Below are 23,746 nucleotides of genomic sequence, written 5' to 3' on the forward strand. Positions count from 1 at the left end.
ATATAGTGCAAATGATAAATGATAAATTACACTACAGTTCTTCTCAGCCACTGATAATGCTAGCTTGTTTTGTGTAGTCTGGTCATAGAATCCTTTTTTCTGTATCCAGAACATATCACCAAAACAATTGGACTGGGCGCAGATATATCGTCTTACTTTTGGATGTAACAAGCATTCTGATTGGCTGATCAAAACGGGGCCAAAACACTCGTAATCAATGACCCTGCACAGCATGTGCATGTTTAGCATTGCTACTGCTATACTGGTGTTGAGGACTGGTGTTGAGGACTGGTGTTGAGGACTGGTGTTGAGGACTGGTGTTGAGGACTGGTGTTAAGGACTGGTGTTGAGGACTGGTGTTGAGGACTGGTGTTGAGGACTGGTGTTGAGGACTGGTGTTGAGGACTGGTGTTGAGGACTGGTGTTAAGGACTGGTGTTGAGGACTGGTGTTAAGGGTTCATAATGACTATGTTGTTTTGCTAAATTTTATATTATTTTCAGAATTAATTGAAGCAAAAACAGTATATTTCAATAGAAATATGGTAAGAAAAGGGTTAAGTAAAGCAAAAAGTATTTTTGTAGTTGAAAGTATTTAAAAGAAATTAATCCAGCAATTTACATTTTGAAATTTTCTACAATCATAAATGATTCATCTTGCTCTTTGAAAGTATTTTTATAACACCATTCTTATCTAATTTTCAGTATCAACAATTTAGTTGCCAACATTGATATAGCGCCAACCATCTTGGATATGGCTGGGATTGATATACCTTCTGATATGGATGGACGCTCTCTTCTTCCTCTCTTGAAAGCTGCCAAAAAGTGAGTTTCAGATTTTGTTTTATAAATATCTTTTAAAGATAACAATAATTGTTTTTTTTTTTTTTTTTTGGTTGATTTGGTCCTACGAAGTATTGTTGTCATTCAAAGTCCATATTCCATGCTGACATGAGTTAGCTGGTTTGACAGGATCTGATGGGCCCAAGGACTGCACGGTGCCCTAGTGTCTGCTTTGGTATGGTTACTACAGCTGGATGCACTTCCTACTATCAATCAGTTTACAATGTGTGCTGGATGCTTTTTTTCTGTTACTGACACTATTGAGGTCCCTATTTAGCATAGAAGACTATGCAGGCCAAGGTGGGTGGTTTGGGGCTTTATGCTAGGAGATAAGGGTTAAGGTATGAGGGAAGTGGGGATGGGGTAGAACAAGTTCTTGTTGGAGAGGAGCTACATTGGTGAGAACAAATGATTAGTAACTGTCAAGAGACAAATAGGGGTGATGAAGGGTCCAGGTGGCACCCTCAGGGTATGAGATGTGTATAAATGGGTGGGGACAGGGAAACTAGGAGCATATGTGGAGGGGTGGGAGTAGACTAGAGATAGGGGTGGGGGCGAAGCATCATAAATGAAAGGGGAAATTATTGTAATTTATATGCAGAAACATTTCTGTAGGACTGTACAAGTTCTTTTTCTAAAGAAGCATTAGTCTGTTGTTGTTGATGATGATGATGATGATGATGATGACAATTATGGAAGTATCAACGGTGAGAGAACAGACTTAATTATGCAATTCCTTTATTACTGTAAACTATTCATCGGTCACACTAACGTTAAACCATGTATTTTATTTATAGAATACTTGTAGAAACAAAATTATCCTCATTAATTTATTAACGAAACAAGATGCTTTGTCAATGAATATATGTATATATTAAATTGGAAGCAGGTGACACGTGTTAGCTTTTCTGTTTCGTTATGCAAATTCTCATTAAATACACACTTTTTAAATATTAATGATTTCACCACAATTGTTTAATCCCGTATATTCTCACATTTTTAACAAAAGCAAAGACACAACTGTGTAAATAAGAAGTTTACTTCACAATCACATGGCTTTGGGTGTCTTCTTTTACTGTTACCTCAGCTTGAGCAATGCTTCATGAGTGAGATTTGATGAACAGAGGCCTTGTGTAGTTTTGTGTGTGTGTGTGTTTGTATATTTATATGTCTGTATTGGTGTGTGCTGTTACACCTGCCTGTAAACCAGTGTTGTTATTTATATGGAATCCCTTTAAGGCCTGTAACATAGCAATTCAACAAATACAAGAAGAATAAAATAATCAAATTAAAATATATATTGCAGTTAATATAATAAGCTAAAATTCTCGAAGGTGGTGCCCCTGCATGGCCACAAGCCAATGACTGGAACCAGTAAAAGAATGAAAAAGAATAGCTTAGCCTTCATTGTAACAAGTTGTCAAAAAAAATATTTGTTTTCTCTGGAGTTACCAATTCTCTGCAATGTACACTACATGCATGGTTAATTCCTCTGACACATTCTCCAGTATGTGACTAGGGAAAGCTACCTACCATATGATAGGCTATCACACAATGCCCTTTTAGCCCTTTGGATACCAACCCTCCTGGGGCAGCTTCTGGTTCTATGATACAAACTTTCTGTTTTAACCTTTTCAAATACCAACCTCCCTTCTATTGCATCTGGTTCTATGTTATAAAGTTCCTGTTTTAAAATGATCTGAATTAAAACTTTCCACCAAAATTTCATGTTGATTTATGTTCCAAACACCAGATTAATAATGACAAAGTTATTTTGCTAAATTCTTCATTATTTTTGAAATTAACTAAAACAATGAGAATGTATTTTGACAGACATGTATGGTAACAAAAGGGTTAAAATAAACCAAATTAAAACCTTCCATCAATTCCATGTAAATTTTTAAAATAATGAAAAATTTAGTGAAAAATGTCATCATTGCAAAGCTGGTGTCTGGAGCATAGATTAACTGAAACAAAGGCAGGATGTTTCATCCGAAATATGTTAACAAAAGGTTTGATATATCAACACATTAACAAGTTTATTATTCCTTTTGTTTCTGTCTCAGCTATTCTGCAGAATACTGCTGATTGCTCTTATTTCTTTCAGTCACTTCCAAAACCTCATGCTTAAAAATTTAGCTTTATTTTTGTTTTTTGCGTCCTTGATGTCTATGCTTCTGTATCTTTTTCTCTGATCCTAGGTCTGCTCCAACAATATAAAGAGCTAGGTGTCAGCCATGAACAAGTATGGCTTGGCAATGTGTACTATGCTTCCACTAAATACTTTATAAGTAGGCATACACACCATTTCAGTACTCTCAAACACATCAAGGATGTGACAACTGGAGGGAGAGAGAATTGAACCAGCACTTTGCTTGGCTACTACTCATTTTATACTGGAGCAATGCAAAGTGCTTAAGTGCTTTGTTTAGTGACACATAATGCCCTGTCCAGAAATTGAACCAATGGCATTGAATCTGAAGCATACACCCTCATACCTCACCCCTACAATGATATAAATTAACCATTAACCCTAATCCTTTCCATCAGCAACCTCAAACTCTGCATTACAAGTTGTCATCAGGTCAAAATTTATGAGCATAACTTTGTATTGTGAACTCAGTAAATGTCTGTTATGTTTTATATTCCTTTATTCTAAAGCAAACCATTCACATTCTTAACTGACAGAACAGAGTTTAGAACGTGTAATTTTAATTGAAATTTTCACAATTTATAAGAAAAACGAAAATACAAGAGGGAATGGATAAATAGATAGAAGTTTCTAGAACTACTCCACGATAGTGTCTGTTGTTATCAAGAAGAAAGAAAACTGTACGAAAGTTCTTCCAAGATCTTTCAAAATCTCTTAGGATTTGAAACTAATTATGATTGTGATGCAATTTTTTAATAGTTACATAATTAGCTAAACTACTTAGTAGATAGCAAGTAATGTTTGACTGTTATATTTTACTTGCTATATTTTATGTAGGTTATCTGGATATGATCATAATAAATAGCAGTTTATGAGCTCATCATTATCTCTCTCTTTTTCTCTCTCTCGCAACTCAAACACAGTAATGTAGATAAGTGTTAAGCTAATAATTACTGGTATTGATGATGTTATTGCTGTCATTATTCTTCCAGCTCTTTATGTTCTGAGTTCAACTCTTGCCATGGTCAACTTTACCTTTCATCTTTTGTGATTGATAAAGTATAGTACCAGACAAGAACTGAGAAAGTATAGAACTGGGGTCAAAAGTATTGACTGTTCCTCTCCCCTCAAAAGTTGTTGGCTTTATGTTGAAATTAGAAACTGATAATGATGGCAGTCCCATTAAGCACCAGGAAAATGCTTTGCTGCATTTGTTCCAGCACTTAACGTTTTGAGTTCAAATCTGGTTGAGGTCAACTTTACCTTTTATTCTTCTGGGCTCAATGCAATAAAGTACCAGTCGCCTACTGTAGTCAGTGGTATTAACTGAACTTCTCTCCTCAAAATTTCTGGTTTAGTGCCAAAATTTGAAACTGTTATCATTATTATTATTATTAACCCTTTCATTACCAACCCGGCTGAAACCAGCTCTGGCTCTGTAGTACAAATGTCTTGTTTTCATAAGTTCTGAATTAAAATCTTCCACCAAACTTTAGTCACAATTTATGTTCCTAACACTATCTAAATGAAAGCTAAGCTATTTTACAAAATTCTTTGTTATATTCAAAGTAATTGAAACAAACACAGAGCATCTCAGAATAAATACAGTGACAAAAGGGTTAAAGGGCAGCAAGATGGCTGAATCATTAGCATGCCAGGCAAAATGTTTAGCAGCATTTCATTCATCCTTACATTCTGAGTTCAAATTCTAGCAAAGCCAACTTTGCCTTTCATCCTTTCAAGGTTGATGAAATAAGTACCAGTTATGCACTGGGGTCAATGTAATCAACTAGCCCTCTCCTCCAAAATTTCAGGCCTTGTACTTATAGTAGAAAAGATTATTATTATTGTTGTTATTTATTAAAAAGATGGTGAATTGGTAGAATCACTGGAGCAGTGGACAAAGTGCTTGGTGGGGTTTCGTTTGGCCTTTCATTCTTTTGGTGGCAGTGGTGGTGGGAGGGGGAGGGTAAAAAAATAAGTAGCAGTTGAGCATTGGGGGGTCAATGTAATCAGCTCCCCCCCCCACCTACCCTCATAGATGCTCTTTTGCTGAACCACCAAGTTATGGAGATGTAAACACACCAACACCAGCTGTGAAGTGGGGGTGGCGTACCCCCACCCCCATACAATGGGCCTCTTTCAGTTTCTGTCTACCAAATCCACTCACAAGGCTTTGTTCAACCTGTGGCTATAGTAGAAGACACTTGCCCTTGGTACCACACTGGGACTGAACCTGGAACTCTGTGATTGAGAAGCAAACTTCTTACCACACAGCCATGCCTAAAATTTTTGCAAAATACATGATGGTGATGATGATGGTGTATTTTTTTTCTAAATTTTCCATTAGTCTGTATTTCTTATCCATAATGTCTCATAATGATGGGACACAGTTGTAATTGGCGAGCCCATGAATACTCCAACATCCATTGTTGCACTCCCAGTTACTTGGCTCCCCATTAAAAGACACCTCGTATGATTTCACAGAACTTTTATTTGTTAACTTCTCTCATTTTTTTCTTTTTATTCAAGAAATTATGTACAGTGAGTATTTAAAAAAAAACAAGAATGCTAAGATATTTTAGTATATTTGCTTAAAATACGAGGCTGAGAACAGTCTCTTGGAATCCTGTCATCCATTAAGATATTGCAATATGTGGAGACTGTAGATTAGGGTTTTATTGTGAAATTTTTACATGTTAATTAAGATACTGTATAATTGAAGAAAAAGTTCTTTTTTTCCTGCAGTATAAGTAAAGGAGGTTTCGTCAGTCGAAACAAGCCATGGAGAGACACAGTGCTTCTTGAAAGAGGGTAAGTGATTGTTATTATTAATTATTATTAATTTTCATTGAAGTAGATTTCATTTTCTATTTCCTCTCTATACTAATAAATATTGATCTCCATATAATAAATAGTTACACTAATCTACACTATACTATTATAAAGAAAGCTGCTTATTAATTAGTTTAGTGAATGTATCTTTTATCAAAAGAAAGCAATTATTATTAAAGCCTTCGCTGTCTAGAAAATTCTTATAAATATCATTTTAATATAATTTTTTTTATCAAAATGTGGTTTTCAAGTTACTTTCATCAATGAAGATTTCAACTTCATGATTTAATCACAAAACATAGTTATCCTACTTGTGTGATAGTGTTTTTTAACATTCCTGATTATAGTTCTGGAAATTTAAAGGTTGCCTAATTATTTGAAATGCGTCTTTCTTCAGTTATATCATGTAAAATAAACATTTCTCCAAATTATAAGTTCACTTCAGTGTCAGCCAAATTGTGTTGATTCCAGCATCCTTTCATTTTTGTTAGGTGTTGTTGAAGAAATAGAAATCAGAATAAGAAAATTTGTTTTACTTAAGTCCATTGCAAAATATAAACTTGTATAAATTGATCATTATTGTCTTTTTGTTATTGTTTTCAGTAGTAATTTAGGTGGTCAGTTGAAGTCTTTGTAGTGTTAAGTAAATGATGGAAACCTATTCCTTGATATGATGTTTTGGTGCAGGATCCAGATACCAACTGCAAACTTTAGCTAGTTTTCCACTTTAAATTTCAGTGTTGTTTCCCTTGTTTTTGACAAGAATTATTTACGTGAAAGATTTGTTCTTCTGTTCATTATGAGTGTAATTTTATTTGGTCAAAAATTATTCTGTGAGACTCAATACATTAAGTACATAAGTCCTCTGTTAACTATGCATCCTTCTCAAAGAAGGCATAATTAAAAACATTTCTGTCGCATTATTTTCAGTTACCTAATCAGTGATGTTTTTTTCACTAAAATCCTATATATCAGCATAGCTGTTGCAAAATCTGCCACATACAATAAACACTAACAATGCGCAGAGAACAACTTCCACCACATTCCAGGGAGAAAAACTAGAAGTAGTTGATAGCTTCTGTTACCTAGGTGACCAAGTCAGTAGCGGGGGGGGGGGTTGCTCTGAAAGTGTAGCTGCTAGAATAAGAATAGCTTGGGCAAAGTTCACAGAGCTCTTACCCCTGCTGGTGACAAAGGGCCTCTTGTTCAGAGTAAAAGGTAGACTCTATGACACATGTGTACAAACAGCTATGCTACATGGCAGTGAAACATGGGCTGTGACTGCTGAGGACATGTGTAAGCTCACAAGGAATGATGCTAGTATGATGCGATGGATGTGTAATGTCAGTGTGCATACTAGACAGAGTGTAAGTACCTTGAGAGAAAAGTTGGACCTCAGAAGCATCAGATGTGGTGTGCAAGAGAGATGACTGTGCTGGTATGGTCATGTAGCGAGAATGGATGAGGATAGCTGTGTGAAAAAGTGCCACACCCTAGTGGTTGAGGGAACCTGTGGAAGAGGCAGACCCAGGAGGACCTGAGATGAAGTGGTGAAGCACGACCTTCAAACTTTAGGCCTCACCGAGGAAATGACTAGTGACCGAGACCTTTGGAAGTATGCTTTGCTTGAGAAGACCTGGCAAGCCAAATGAGACCTCGTGGCCTGTGCCAGGGGTGTAACCAGCCCAATTGTGCGTACCTTTTCCTTCTTTGGACACTAAACTCTGCTTGTGAAGACTTGTTAAGGCAAGTGAAATCAAAATCAAAGTGAAATTCGATGACGGGCATGAGCACCATACGAGCGTGATCGTTTGACAGAGCAGCTAACCGACTTCTGTGGCACATAAAAGGCACCATTCGAGTGTGATCGTTGCCAGCCTCGCCTTACTGGCACTTGTGCCCTGTGCTAGTAGGGTACCAAGAGCACCATCTGAGCGTGATCGTTGCCAGAGTGGATAACTGGCTTCCATGCTGGTGGCACACAGGAGACACCATTCGAGCGGGAGTGTTACCAGCATCGCTATACTGGCACCTGTGCTGTTGGCATATGTAAAAAAAAATTTGAGCGAGGTCGTTGCCTGTACCGCCTGACTGGCCCCCGTGCCGGTGGTACGTAAAAGCACCCACTAAACTCTCGGAGTGGTTGGCATTACGAAGGGTATCCAGCTGTAGAAACTCTGCCAGATCAAGACTGGAGCCTGGTGCAGCCATCTGGTTTGCCAGCCCACAGTCAAACCGTCCAACCCATGCTAGCATGGAAAGCGGATGTTAAACGACGATGATGATGATTACAGGCCTAAAATTAACTTATTATGTATTTTCTTTTTCTTTTGTGGGCTGGGAGCATCACTAACTTGTGTTCACTCCTACATAAGTAACAGTGCTCAGAATATTTGTGGCTACATTCGAAGGGTTTTAACCTTCTTGTTACCCTATTTCTTTTGAAATATTCTACCTTTTTTTCTGTTAATTTCTAAAATATCAAAGGATTTGGTAAAACCACTTTGTCATTATTAAGTTGGTATTTGGAATATAAATTAACATGAAATTCTAATAGAAGTTTTTAATTTAGATCACTTTAAAACAGTAAGTTTGTATCACAGAACCAGGTGTAGTCTCAGGTGGGTTAGTATCAAAAGGATTAAATATTTCTAGAATGTTCCCTTAATGTAAAAATGTCCTTGAAGATTACTTGGTCTCTGTTAAAAATAATCTGCATTATTACTCAAAGAATCAGTCAGTTTTTCTATTAGACTATTTTATGGTTTTGCTAACTTAAAATGTCAAAGTTGTTTGCACATTAGATTTAAAATTAGCTTCAAATGGAGTTTGTATATAGATTATACAGATGCATCCATTGCAATTTAAAGTTTAAGTTACTTGACAAATCACTGGTATTTATAGCTTTGTGTGTATTGTATTTGTATCCCTTGTTGCAAATACTGGGTTTGTACAGGGTATATATATGTAGAAAATAAAACAGAGCAGGAGAGATTGTTTGTAAGAAATTTAGTTACACATTGTATAGACATCACTAGAGTTATGTAAGTTTTGTGCATAAGATTATTGGAATGAAAAGATTGCAGAATCCACCATTTTCCAGATGGCTGGTGGCTTATGTATAGAAGTTACATGTCTCTGATGATTTGACAATACATTGTGGTTGAATGTAGGATATTGGTGATGGTTGTGGATGAAGTAGTAACATTAGTGCTAGTACATCAGTGTAGTAAATTCATTAGTAGGGTGTGTTGAAATAGAAATGAAAAATCTTATAGAATAGAGATGTAATGATAGAAGAAATAAAGTTATGATAGATCATATGATAAATCTTAACTAAGATCTAATGATTATCTGGGAAACCTGTTAGATTGTATTTCTTCTTTAGCTATAGTTGATAATCCTGATGGATAATGTGGAAAGTCCATTCCAGTTTGTGTGGAAACAACATTTTGCTGTGGAATATTGAATCTTTTATCTGCTGTTTGTGGTTAAAAGCATCTTTAATTGTGAAGGGGAAGCTAAATCTTATAGGAACAGTTTTTACAAATTTCAGAATACAAAATTTTAAAAAAACAAACAAAAGCCAAGACAAAAAAAAATAAACTCTTAAGTATCTATAGTAACTGAGAGAAAGAGATGATGTTATACCACTTCAAACTGGTTTTTTTTCAATTAATTTTGAGAATAATGAAGAATTTGTCATTATTAAGCAGTTATTTAGAACATAAATTAATATGAAACTTTGATAAAAGCTTTTGATTTAAAGCACTTTAAAATTTGAAGTTTGTGTCACAGGACCAGGAGTGACTCCAAGTGGTTTGATATCAAAAGGATTAAAAGAACGGGACAAATATGTTAGAAAAATGTTCCAAATACCATATTAAATTACACAATCTTCATTTCAATTCATTCTGAAAATAATGAATTTATTAACATTATTATTAAGCTGGTGTTAGAAACTTAAATTAACATAACATTTTCATGGACAGTTTTTGTTAACTTTATTCATTTTGTTACCATATTTCTGTTGAAATACACTGCTATTATTCAGCTGGTATTTGGAAGATAAATAAACATGGAATTTGATGGAAGGTTTTAATTTAAATCAATGTAAAAGAGGCAGTTTGTATCATAGAACCGAGAACAATCTCAGATAGGTTGGCATCGAAAGGATTAAAGCAAAAATTTTGTATCATAGAACTAGAGGTGGCTTTGGGTGGGTTGATTGCAAAGGTCAGTTTTGGTTGATCAAAGATGTAGGTTCATCTCTTATATACAAGAATTAAATTAAGAACAAAAATAATTATGTAGTCTTTTCAGCAGCTAATTAACCTTATTAATTTGTTTCTTTTAATGGTTTGTATGTGTCTGAGGGAGGGACTCCTGTTGAAACTAAATATTCTCTTCATATGTCTCTGTATTTTGTAATAATACTGTTTCATTTATGAATTGTTGGGTTTCAGAAAAATCTCCAAGAAAATTCGTAAACAGATGTTGCGACAAGAGAAAATGTTGGCCTGGTTCAGTAAAAGTGAACTGCAAAAGAATGGCATCCGTAGCCCGTCTGTAAACTTCCAGATGTTCTCTGGAGCTGATCTTGTTGAGCTTTGTGAACGACCAGAATTCAAATCTCCTTGCAAACCACGACAAGTAAGTTACTCTTGTTTCAGTCATAAAACATTGATGAAATATATTTCATGCTTGAAATTAATGCAATGTGAAATGTTATGAAATATTAGGAAATATATAATGATGAAATAAAGGATGGCTTATCCGAATAGTTACGGTTATGATGTCAAACCTCATATTTCAGGCAGTGAAAAATAGGTACCATTCTAGCATGAGGTTTGAATGGTCAGTGCTAAGAGAGTTGTTTTATGAAGAAAGTGTCATTGCTCCATGACATCTGCAACATAACTTAGGTTTCACTTGTGGAAATATTCTTGGATTTGTGAATTTGGTGAGGAGAGAGATGGATACAATTAGATAAGACTTTTAGATTTAACTTTTTTTTAACATATTTCTGTTGAAATAAACTGTGTTCATTTCAATAAGTTTTGAAAATAATGAAGAATTTAGTAAAATAGTTTTGTCATTAATAATTTGGTGTTTGGAAAATGAATTATGAAATTTAGATCACTTTAAAACAAGTTTGTATCATAGAACCAAGGCTGGCCTCGGGCAGTCTGGTAATAAAAGGGTGGAAAAGACCTAAAGATACATTAAAAAATGTGCCAAATACTACATTTCTGTTGACATACATTATCTTTGCTTCAATTAATTTTGAAAGTAATGAAGGATTTAGAAAAATAACTCAGTTGTTATTAATCTGATGCTTGGAACATTACATGAAATTTAACTGCTTTAAAACTGGAAATTTGGACAAGTTTTGGGGAGGTTGATATGGAAAGGGTTAAAGGAGAAGCAGCATTGGCAGATTGTGCCATCTGAATCTCAGCAGGTTATGTGGTTATTCATTGAAAGTAATAATTGATCGTGTGTTGCAGAATGGGAAAAATATGATCATTCCTGGTTTGTTTGTAGATTTGATTTTTTTGTAGACGTTTGCTTGTTTCTTAAAAATTTTTTTTTAATTCGAAATATTTGTTTTTGTCAAAGGCTTGGGAATGTCGCTTTGAGAAAGGAACACCTGAAATATTTAGATGCCGTACAAATCGTCCAAGCTATATGCCAGGACTTCAGAATGACCCTGCTTGCATATGTCCTTCACCTCGACCCCGCAGCCAAGAGAAACTGGAACGTATAAACAATCGAAACTTCATCCGTTCCTACATAAACAGAGGTTAGAAACATTTTGTATTGATTTAAAAATTTTTTTTCTTTCACAAAATATTTTTAGAAACAACATGGAAAACAATCCTCTCATCCTCATTGAATATCTGATCATTAACACTCTTAATTTTTTTTTAGGTTATATTCTATAGATTATAGGCACAGTTGTGGCTCTATGGTTAAGAAGTTTGTCTCTCTACGTCTTTGTATTTTTGTTTGTCCCCCACCACTGCCACTTGACATCTGGTGTTACTTTGTTTACATTTCTGTAACCTAGCAGTTTGGCAGAAGAAGCCAATAGAATAAGTACCTAGAGTCCATAGAAAGTGTAGATTAAAAAGATGATGATGATGATGGCAACAATGCATTGATATGATTTTTTACGGTTTGAGAATATCAATATGAGACCGTGTCTTTTCACATGATGATGATGAGCAACAACATAGATGGCATTTTAAAGAAAATTCAATATTCTAAAGATATGAACCATTGTTTTAATGTGTGTTTTCTGTATTGGTATGGGTTGAATGGTTGGACGTGAACCAACGAGCCAGTTGACTGCACTGAACTCCAGTGTCTGCATGGTCAGCATTGCATGGTTCCTTCAGCTGGATGCTTTTTTTTAATGCTAATCATTTACATCATGTACTGAGAGCCTTTTCTCATGGCACCCGGTAACTTGCAAGACAAGATTCTTCCATCAAGTGGGGGTATACTATTGAAGGAAGTGAAAATAGGACAGAGGTGCAGGAACAGGTGTCTTGCAGAAGAGGTACAGCTGAAATGGGAGATGGTTAGGGTGTATCCTCAAGGTACAAAGTGAATATATATATGTGTGTGTGTGTGTGTATATATATATATATATATATACATATATACATACATATATATATATCATCATTAAACACACATACACATATGTATATATATTGAGATAACTCATAAAAAAGAAAGGAGAAACAAGAAAAGTTATTATCAAATGATATTTCTTGTTGTAGAAGGGGCTACAAAACCACTCACATTTCAGAGGACATGAAAGGAGTGATCATGGTTGAGCTGGGAAGAGATAAGAGTTGTACTGATGAAGAATTTAGTAAAATAATTTGGCTGTTATTAACTTGGATGTCTGGAACATAAATTCACATGAAATTTTGATGGAAGTTTTAATTGTGATCACTTTGACAAAAACGAAGTTTGTATTTTAGAACCAAGAGTGGTGTCAAGTTGGTTGGCATCCAAAGGGTTATGAATATATTTGTGGCTGTGTGGTTAAAAAGCTTGTTTCCCAACCATTTCATGTTTAGTCCCACTGTGCAGTTTCTTGGACAAATGCCTTCTGCTGATCAAATGCCTCAGGCTGACCAAACAAAGTTTTGTGAGTGGATTCAGTTGATGTGGATTTATAACAAGAACATTCTCTTTACTTCAATTTCATCATGGAAGGCAGACATTAAACGATGATGATGATAACATAGTTTATGTGTGGAGTCTGGTTGAAATATCTTCATCATTGGCTTGTGTCAAAACAATGTTATGGTGGTGGTGGTGGTGGTGGTAGTAGTATATTAGAATCAACTTGAAGAGGATCCAAGTATAGCATCAAATGTCAACATGAAATACCACATGGCTCTCAAACATTATCTTTTGCAATTTTCTCTTCTTTGGTTCTTCTCTCTTATATCTTGTCTGTTTCTCGCCAGAAGTGAATTTCACTTCTCTCACATCTTTCTCTCTTTATTTGTCTCTTTGCTCTCTCTATCTCTCAACGCTCCCTCTGTCTCCCTACTCTCTCTCTATCCCTTTCTACTGTCTCTCTACTGTTTCTCTATGCTCTCTGTCTCCCTATGCTCTCTCTCTCTGTCTCCTTACTCTCTTTCTCTCTCACTAATCTTTCTCTACTCTCTCTGCCCCCATCACCTGACACAGGTCACTTGACCTCCTTATTATGAAATAGTCTGAGCCCCTCCCCCCCACCAATTCCTATCAGCTGTGACTCCCTTCGGCTGTTTTACTTATCTCTGTCCATTTGTTTTAGCAAAATCTAAACTTCTGTAAAACAATACAGTGTTATCGTAACAGAAGTTTAAACAAGTGAGGGGTGGGGTGGGGAAAGAGTGGAGTTGGATACAAGGGCAGTGGTGTGGTCAGTAGGGTGGAGAGGATGATGAGAAATAAGTTGGTTGAGAAATGGTTTTCCCAGCACAACTGAAGATGTGACTGGTGGCAGTAAAGGCAAACACGGAAGCACAACCAGGCCCCTGTGCCTATGGTCTTTGGCAGTGGAATCAAGGGCAACTGTGACTGACCAGTGGATGTAATCAGCATTCAGAGTTGGCTTAACCCACCCTAGGTGAATCCTGCCACAAGTACAAGGACAGCTCACAATGAAAAATGGAGATAAAAAAAAAAGGTAGGCAAGACAGATGTTTGCAACCTTGCAACTTTAGTGTCCTTTTGAGTAATGGCCACTCAATGGACTGATGTCCATTTCAAGGCTTTTGAGGAAATAGTTTACTGTGTGTGTGTATGTGTGTGTCCCTCTCTCTCTCGTTTGTATATATATATGTGTGTGTGTGTGTGAAATGTCTGTGTCCCATGCTGGCATGAGTTGGATGCTTTGAGAGGATTCAATGTGTTGAAGGACTGCATCATGCTCCAATGTCTGCTTTTGCAAGATTTCTGTAGCTGGATGCTTTTTCTAACACCAGTCACTTTACTGAGCGTACTGGGGTTTTTTTTTCTGTGTACCACCTGCCATATTGAGGTCACCCTGCAGTTTGCAGAACCACAAACCCTGAGGTAGGTGGGGGTGTCAGATTCATGATAAAGGACAGGAGGATTGAACTATGAGAAGTGGTGGGGGTGGGTGGCAGTGCAGGATCTTGTAGAGGTTCTGCATGACTATTCACATGTAGTAGGGGGAGGGGAGAGAAAGCAAAAATGAACAGTAAGAACTGTAAGAGATGAGGTGTCTAAGGGACCCCCACAAAGTGCAAGGTGAGTGGAATTGGTTTGCAAGATTGTGTGGGAAAGAAATTGAAGAGATGAGGAAGCAGACTGCCAAAATGGGTAGTGTTTAAGAAGTTAACGATGATGGGGTAGATGGTAAATTGGAATTCTAGGATAGAGTAACAGGAGTTGAGGTGGTCTTATCCAGTCATCAATGAAATGATTCTCTCACTCTGGGATAACTTTTGTGAATTGGGTGAAGGTGTGGGCCTCAGTGTATCCAATGAACAAAGTTGGCATTGTTAATAGCCATCCTGGTTACCTTGGTCATCACAGTAAACATTTTAGAAATTCTCATTGGTGGGGGGGAAAAAAAAGAATAATTAAGGATGAGGATGAATTAAGAAGAGGAAAGTAGAAGAGTGTTGGACTTGAGCAATGGGTAGAATGGTCAAGCAAATATTTTAGAGTTAAGCAACTGATTGGAGTAGGAGTGGAGGGACATGGCAGTATAGAGGGAGACTTTAAGGGCCAAAAAAAATAAAAAAGCTGGCAGAGGTGTGGAGGAAGGCGGATGTGTTCAAAGTCATGGTTGTGTAAAAGAAGCTGGTCTAGGGATTTGGAGATGAGTTCAATGGGGTTGTTGCAGACAAAAAAATGATAGGGTGACTGGGAATGTTGTTTTATGAACCTTGGGAAGGAAGTTGATTGTGGAGCTTTGTTTTGTGCAGAGGCTGAGGTTATTTTCCTTCAGTAACCCTACCTCATACATACATATTTCCCTGTACACACACACACACATGCAACAACCCTTTCACACCTTGTCTCTCTTAGCTGGATCACACATACACATCACATCTTTGTAACTTAACTCCCTTGGCATGGAAACACTCTTTTGTCAATAAAACCCCCATTCTACTCCATTCCACCCCCATTAAATATTTCCCCCCTGTAGTGGCCTTCATTGTTTTGTTTTTTCTTAGAATTTTCTTCTTTTCCCATCTCTGTCTATTCTTGATGATAGATCACTGACTAAAACATTGAAATCTCCTCTATTTCTTCTGTATAATGGGAAATTAATTGTTTTTTTACTGTTACATGTTGTTTCTACTGCTAACTGAAGGAGGAGGAGGAGAACTTGCTGTCAGTGAGGCAGCCTGAGGCAAGTAGAGAGATATAAGTGTCTTGGAATGGTAAGAAACAATGGTGGAGATAAATGTTCTTAACCAGTGGTCCCAAGACAATGGCTCTGAATATGATTTAAATTCCAGATCATGTAATCTCTCACAAAGTACATTATGCTGCGTGACTTGGATCTGATTTCAGATGTAGAATTTAACACCGACAGCTTAATGATTATGATTTGTGTGTGTGTGTGTGTATATATATATATATATATATATATATATGTTTATATAATGTGTGTATATATTACATGTGTGTATCTATAATTTATATATAATGTATATTATATGTGTACATGTAAGAGGTGCAAATATGGCTGTGGGGTTAAAAAGCTTGTTTCTCAGTCCCATTGTGCAGTTTCTTGAACAAATGCCATCTATTATGGCCTCAGACTGACCAAAGTCTTGTAAGGGAATTTTTTCAGCAGAATCATAAAGAAGCCTGTTGTGTGTATGTGCATACGCATGCATGTGTGTGTGTGTGTGTGTGTGTGTGTGTGTGTGTGTGTATGATGGTTGTAAATGAGCATCACCATCTTACATGGTTGTTTCCAGTCTTCTTTGAAAAATTGTCTGGTTATGGAGAAATATTACATGGGAACAGGTGAGGGTTGGTGACAGAAAGAGCATCCAGCTGTAGGAAATCTGTCTCACCAAATTCCACCTGACCCCTGCATCATGGACAACTGGATTTAAAATAATGATAGGAATGAAATTATTTTTGTATTTTCCCCAATTCTTACAGATTTAAACCTTTCAGTTCCAAACAATCCAAATCTTACTAACATTATTATCATTCTTTATCTTTTACTTGTTTTAGTCATTAGACTGTGGCCATACTGGGGCACTGCCTTGAAGAATGTTTAGTGGAATCAATTGACCCCAGTACTTATTTTTTTAAAGCCTGGTACTGATCCCATCAGTCTCTTTTGTTGAACCACTCAGTTACACACATAAAACATGCAACAGGTAACAGGCTTCTTTCAGTTTCCATCTACCAAATCCTCTCACAAGGCTTTTGTTTGCCCAAGGCTGTAGTAAAAGACACTTGCTCAAAGTGCCACACAGTGGGACTGAACCCAGAATCATGTGGTTAGGAAGCAAACTTCTTACTATGCAGCCATGCCTGCACCTATTATTATCATTTTCATTAGCATCTTCTTTCAGTTCTGTTTCCATTTCTTGCCGAGTGTCTTTCTATTATTATTCTGCTGAGGTCAATTTTGCCTTTCATCCTTTTGGGGTCAATAAATTAAGTTCTAGTGAAACAGTGGAATTGATGTGATTGACTGTCCCCTTCCCCACAAAATCCAGGCCTTGGATCATCATCATCATCATTGTTAAAGTAGGTAACCTGTTGTAATTTATGCTAGGTTCTCCAAATTCCAGTTTATTACTCCAAGAAATTCAATGGTTAAAGCTTATTTTCACTACAAGCTTCTAAATTGTTGATTATTTTAAATATTAATTAAAACACCACAGAAATATACAGTGAAACCACTGCATTTCTTCTGGTCAGACAGTGCATTTGTGAGTAGGGGAGGTATTTCTTTAACAATGTTCTATATCTGAATATAATTATGCCAGTTTATTAAGCAGAGGTTTCCTTTTTACTGGCTGTTGTGAATGCACAGATGACTTCATCTTTGAATAAAGGATGGGAAGCTATTGGGATGTCGTTAGCTAATGAAAGAGAAGAGCTTTGAAGTAAATTAGATTCATTTTAGAATGTCTTCTCGAGTTACAAAGTATAAATATAACTCTCCCCCTCTCTCTCCCTTCTCTCCCCCCTCTCTCTCCATCTGTATTTTTTTAAATCATATTTCTGATGCTGTTGCTGTTTTGTATTGATTCATACAGATGAATGACAGATTTCAATTTTTTTTTTTTCCTCAGCAATTTAGCAGACTGGGGGCTTATATTTCACACGGTTTGTGCTAACTGGGAAAAAAAAAAGTGAAAAAAAGAATGAAAAATAAAAAGAAACCATATGTTTTTATAATGTAAATCTAAGTCGGAGGCAGTGGGTGCAAGTTTGGTGCCACTGACACTACAAGTGCACATTTATTTGGTGTTCTTACAGTGTTCTGTAGCAGTTTTTTTTTTTCAATTGTTAACTTTCTATTTTAGTGAAGAAGAATCTCATCATTTGAGAAATGGTTCTCGACAGATTGTGGAGTGATTAGAAGGCTTAACTTCTCCCTTTTCATTACTGGCATGGATCAGATCAGTTCTCAAATTCAGATATTTTATATGTTGTTATTAGAATAAGTATTCAGTATTATTAGGCAAGCTGAAAGGGGGTAAGTTGGCAGAATTGTGAGCACACTTGGCAAAATACTTAGCAGATTTTCATCCTTTTGGAGTTGATAAAATGAGTTGAATACTGGGGTTGATGTAATTGACTTAGCCACTATTTCAAACTTGCTGGCTTTGTGCCAAAATTTAAAATCAATATTAATGGTGAGCTGGCAGAATCCTGAGCACACTGGGCAAAATGCTTAGTGGCATTTCATCTGTCTTCACGTCCTGAGTTCAAATTCTGCCACGGTTGACTTTGCCTTTCACCTTATCAGGCTTGGTAAAATAAATACCAGTTGAACATCGGGGGATCGATGTAAGTGAATTACCCACTCTCCCAAAATTGCTGGCCTTGTGCCAGATTCGTAATCAATATTATAGTCAGTTCTGATATCTAATTGTTTGTTCAAGTTGTATGCATGGGTGTGTAGTTAAGATTATTTCTCAGCCACATGGTTTTGGGTTCAGTCCCACTACTTTGCACCCTGGGCAAATGTCTTCTACAACCCCAGGTCAACCTAAACCTTATGAGTGTCTTTGATAGAAAGAAACTAAAAGAAATCCATCATGTGTGTGTGTGTGTGTTGTGTGTGTGTGTGTGTGTGTGTTATTGTTGAGAAAGATTGTGCAACATTTCGTGAAATCTGGACATGTTTTACATGGTTGAATGCAAGCAAAGGACATTAGCTCTATTGTTGTTTACAATCAGTGAACACACAGGAAGACAAGGGGCCATATGAACTCACATGCACGCAAACATACTCACAGCAGCTTTCTTCAGTTTCTGCCTACCAATTTCACCCAAAATTTATTGGTTGGTTTATGGATATAGAATAAAATGCCAACCAGTGATGTTCCCACGGTGGGACTGAACTCTTAATTTCATGACTCTTAAGTGAACTTCTCAGCTGCATAGCCATGCCTGCACCTGTGTATTGTATATATTTTTCCAATACTTCAATCATTTGCTAAGGTTCTGAGCTCTTAACATTTCTTCTATATTTTTAAATTTATAGACATCTATTGGTTTATTTTCAATGAACAAGTTGTTAACCCTTCTGTTATCATGTTTCTGTTGAAATACGCTGCCTTTATTTCATTTAAGTTTGAAAATAATGTGTTTAAATACAAAAATGACTGGATGGTCATGGCTTTGATACCTTTGAACATAGTTCTGCTTAAGCCATTTGTTATCACAGCCTTTTAATTAATTTAGAAAATAATGAAGAATTTTGTAAAATAATTTTGTCATTATTAAGTTGGTGTTTGGAACATAAATTAACAAGAAATTTTGATGGGAAGTTTTAATTTAGATCACTTCAAAACAGGTAATTAGTATCAAGGAATAAGAGGCGTTGTTAGACAGATTGATATAAAAAGGTTTAAAATTAAAGGACATTAATTCTTTGCATCATCCAGTAGATTTTCAGTTAATTTTTTCATCCTGGTAATAAATTAAAATAACAACTAACGAGTAGTCTCTAAAAAGGTTTGTCAGTCTGCCTCATGGTCCCAGTGGACAAAAGGGAAGGCAAAGAAGATGTGCTGGAACAGCTACTCTGACTCCCAGGGTTTGTACTTGCAGATAGCTGCCTTCATCCTGATAGCAGTGAACAGGGATAAACCATTTCCCTTGTTAAATTCTGTTCATCATTTATTTTTGTCAATGTTTTCATCAAGATGTAGGAAAAGTGAACAAGTTTGCTTTGCAACCATATTGTTTTGAGTTTAGTCCTATTGTCCCACACTTTGGGCAAGTGTCTACTCTTATAGCTCTGGGTCAACCAAAGCCCTGAGAATGACTTTGGGGGACAGAAACTGTTGTAATTCTGTCATGTATATGTGTAAGTGCGTGTACCTGCATGCACCCCCTCCTCCCATCTGGATATTGCTTAGTAGTTGTATACAAGTGATGCTGTCCTTTGTTGGTGGTGTCCTTTGTTGACAGTCTGTTGGTGAATCTGAAGAATGGGAACTGAAAGAAGTCTCTAACGTGTGTGTGTGTGTGTGTGTGTGTCTTGATGTATTCTAGTTATACTAAAATCTTTACACAAGTGGTATTCTCTCCAGTTTGCTATGAAAGCATTACTGGCCATGGGGGAAACACTGCTTGGAAACAGGTGAGCAGGGTTGGCAATAGGTAGGGCACCAAGCCATAGAAAAATTCCTCCTGACCCATGCAAGCAATGAAAAGTGGGTGTCAAAACTAATGATGATGATAAGAGTTAAAAATTTGCAGCTATAAACTGTTTTTGATTTAGATTTACACACCAATAATTTACGTAATTGGAATCCAACACTTAATAGATTCCGCCTTTTATCTTTTCCTTCTTTTGAAATAACCAGAAAAAAATTTGTTGGGGATATACATACAACTTCTATTTTTCTGTAGCCAACTAAACAAATTAATTAGTTCAGTCACCAAAATAAATAGGATTCAAATACGATTGCTTCACCTACTTTCCAAAATCACAAATCATATATTGGAAAGTACCTAGTTGAACTATATACTAAACTGAAATTAAAGCTGTCAGCTATTTATTGATTTTTATTGTTGTTCTCAAATATTGTTGTTTGTTATTAATTAGCTGTAGTTTTTCAGTTTTTCATGACACTAAGAGTACATCCACGCGGTTCCTTAACATATGACTGTCATTTCAATCTTTTTTCTATTTACCCATTAATATAATAATGTCTCTAGCCTAAAGCAAATTTACTTGTGTGTCTGTGTATATATGTATGTATATATATATATATATATATATACATATATAATGAAAAAGTAAAGAATGTCTTTTATTTCTAAATTTATTTCTTTCCTCCTGTGTTTTTTTTTTCTTATTTTACCAGAAACACTTAACAATTTTATTAAGATTTCATTTCTAAGAATGCTGACACAGTTTAAGCATCAAGTGAAATTCCTGAACACATAAATATTTGCTGCGTAATTTATACTTTCTTGTGTTGGAGACCTAGAGACAGGAGTCTGCTTGTTGTGTCACCAAACCAGACAGATGATTACTTCTTTCTTTGTTACCAGGCTCTCCAAATGGTTCTTGGAAATAGAACTTAAATAAATGACGTAATTCCAATTGATAGAAATGGTTGAGCAGCAAACAAAATGCCTCGTAGTATTTAGCTACAACTCTTTGTGTTCTGAGTTCAAATCCATCCAGTGCCAACCATAGCTTTTCATCCCTTCCTGCGTTATTACAATCAAACAGTAAGCTCTTTGTGGTTAAGAAGTTCACTTCTCAACCACATGGTTTCAGGTTCAGTCCCACTGCACATCACCTTGATCAAGTGTCTTTTACTATAACCCCAGGCTGATCAATGATTTGTGAGTGACAGAAGCTCATCATGTATGTGTCTGTAATGTTCCTTGAGGGTATGTTTTGACACATCTTTGCTACCATCTCTCTTATTATTTTTCTCTTTATCTTACTCTCTAGCTTGCCCTCCTTTCTCTTCCACAAAACACCTATCCTTGTTCCTCTTTACCTTTAATTTCTCAACTGGCACAAAGCCACCTCCCTCCTCAGTACTGACCCTCTCCTCCCAGCCAACAGAGAAGAGGGTCAGTACTGTCTTGCAAAGTACTTGGGGATTCTGTTGATGCTAGTGCCATGTAAAAAGCACAGGTGATGGTGCCTTATAAAAAGCACCTACTATACTTTGTAAAGTGGTTGGCATTAGGAAGGGCATTCAGCTGTAGAAACCAAGCCAAAACAGACTGCCAGCTCCTGTCAAACCATCTAACCCAGGCCAGCATAGAAAACTGGTGTTAGCTGATGATGGTGATGTATATGTGTGTGTGTGTGTGTGTCTCCTTGACTTGACATCACATGATAGTTGTAAATGAGTATCATCCTCATACAAGTGGTGTCCTTGTCTCTAGCCTTCTGTGAAAACATGTCTGACCATGCAGAAATATTACCTTGCTTAGAGACAAGTGAGGGTTGGTGACACAAAGAGCATCCAGCCATTGAAAATCTGCCTCAATGAATTCTGTCCAACCCATGGAAACATGAAAAAGTGGATATTAAAATGATAATTACTTGGTTGGTAGAATATTTTACTTTGTTATACTGTATTTATTTATTTTCCTACTAGCAACCACAAGGTATCTTTTTACACTGTTTACTTCCTGGATGCGACAGTTTACAGATCATTGCTACTCCCCTTGAATTGGAGGCTACTTAATGGTAGCTATGTATAGATGTGTGTGTGTGTGTGTGTGTGCGCACATAATATGGTCTTCGTGACCAGACATCACTTATCTCTTGGATATATCTAAGTAAAACATTAACTGCTGCTGAGTGTTCTTTCATCATTGCTTTTATGGGTTTATTTTTCTGGTGATTCATTCTGTTGACAATTCTGTCCGTCTCTTTAAATGCAATCAAGTTCTTTGATTGCCAATTCTCTTAAACTCTTCACCACTTATTTATATTCCAGACACTTTATAGCTTTACCGTTCTTCTTCCATTACTTTCCTGCAGTTCTGCTGAATAAATTTCTGTTACTGGCTTAAAGATACAAACAAGAAATTTCTATAAAAAAAAGAAAAAAAACCCAACTCTCCTATATTCTGTAAATTGTAAAGTATATCTAACTTTTAGGAAACTTCATATGGCTTGTATTTATAAGATGTACAGAGTTTTTGTATAAATAGTATTTATATATGTTTAGAAAAAGAAAAAAAGATCGTATTTTTTTTCTCACTTCACTTCTAGCACGATAATATCTGAGAGAGCATTTCACTGTTCATATGTAAATAACAAAATTTGCATTAGTGTCTCACCCATACTTGCCTATAGAAAGGAAAATAAAACACACAAAATTATTCTCTCTTCAGTTAACATTTCAAAGAATAATCAACTGTTTCTATGCAAATATATAAATTTGCAGTACTGTCCAACCCATGCTTGCATATAGAAATGAAGATAAAACTTGCACACACTCAGAAAGCCATTCTCACCTCATTTAACACTGGGAATTGTAATCAGTCGTTCATATGCAAATGTCTAAATTTGCAGGACTGTCCAACCCATGCAAGCATGAAGAAAGGAAAGAAAAGATTGATTTGTGAGAGAGAAAATACTTTTAAACATGAAACATACATGACTTAACAGAAACCCATTGATTGAATATAAATAACCCTTCCATTTCTTGGTGGATTTTCTTAACATTGTCAAGTGAAGCATATCAGAAAGAAATCACTTGTTCCGATGAGAGTAATGAGAATAATAGTGTTCTGGCACCTCCTCCCCTTGGTTAATGGAGTGGAACTGGAAACTTAATTTCCATCTATTTATTCAAGACTACATTGGAGCTGTCTATGTTGCTTTTGCTACATCCACTGAAAGAGCTTGGATTTGCAGCTAAATGGCACAGTAGCCAGTTATAATGTGCTCCTACTGTTTATACTTGTGAACTGTATTTTCACTTTCTCATTGTATTCACAAATATTAACAGTTAGATGAAGTGGAAGAGTTTAATAGTGGTGCTAGGGACAGCTTGGTTGGTCCTCTTGATTTTATCAACTCAGTGCTTGATCCTGTAGTTTACGCAAATATGAAAATTATTAAACACCCAGATCATAACCCCATAGTTAAACAACTGCAAAGATATTCTTGTAACACTTTGAAACAATAATCTATTTATCCTTTAAACCTTTTCTTACCA

The 23,746-nt window shown here is 36.2% G+C and overlaps 1 protein-coding gene across 5 annotated transcripts in view; it reads left to right on the top strand.

Moving 5' to 3' along the window:
* Window positions 1-23,746, top strand: part of LOC115215537 (putative extracellular sulfatase Sulf-1 homolog) — a 213,472-nt gene that overhangs the window by 100,631 nt on the left and 89,095 nt on the right. For all 5 annotated transcript variants that reach the window (XM_036505734.1, XM_029784718.2, XM_029784721.2 and 2 more), the window contains 4 exons: window positions 704-823; window positions 5,742-5,807; window positions 10,295-10,481; window positions 11,451-11,634. In XM_036505734.1, the coding sequence (XP_036361627.1) occupies window positions 704-823; window positions 5,742-5,807; window positions 10,295-10,481; window positions 11,451-11,634 (557 nt within the window). The remainder of the gene's footprint in view (window positions 1-703; window positions 824-5,741; window positions 5,808-10,294; window positions 10,482-11,450; window positions 11,635-23,746) is intronic.

The sequence above is a fragment of the Octopus sinensis genome, linkage group LG9 (assembly GCF_006345805.1).
Source record: "Octopus sinensis linkage group LG9, ASM634580v1, whole genome shotgun sequence".
NCBI lineage: Eukaryota > Metazoa > Mollusca > Cephalopoda > Octopoda > Octopodidae > Octopus > Octopus sinensis.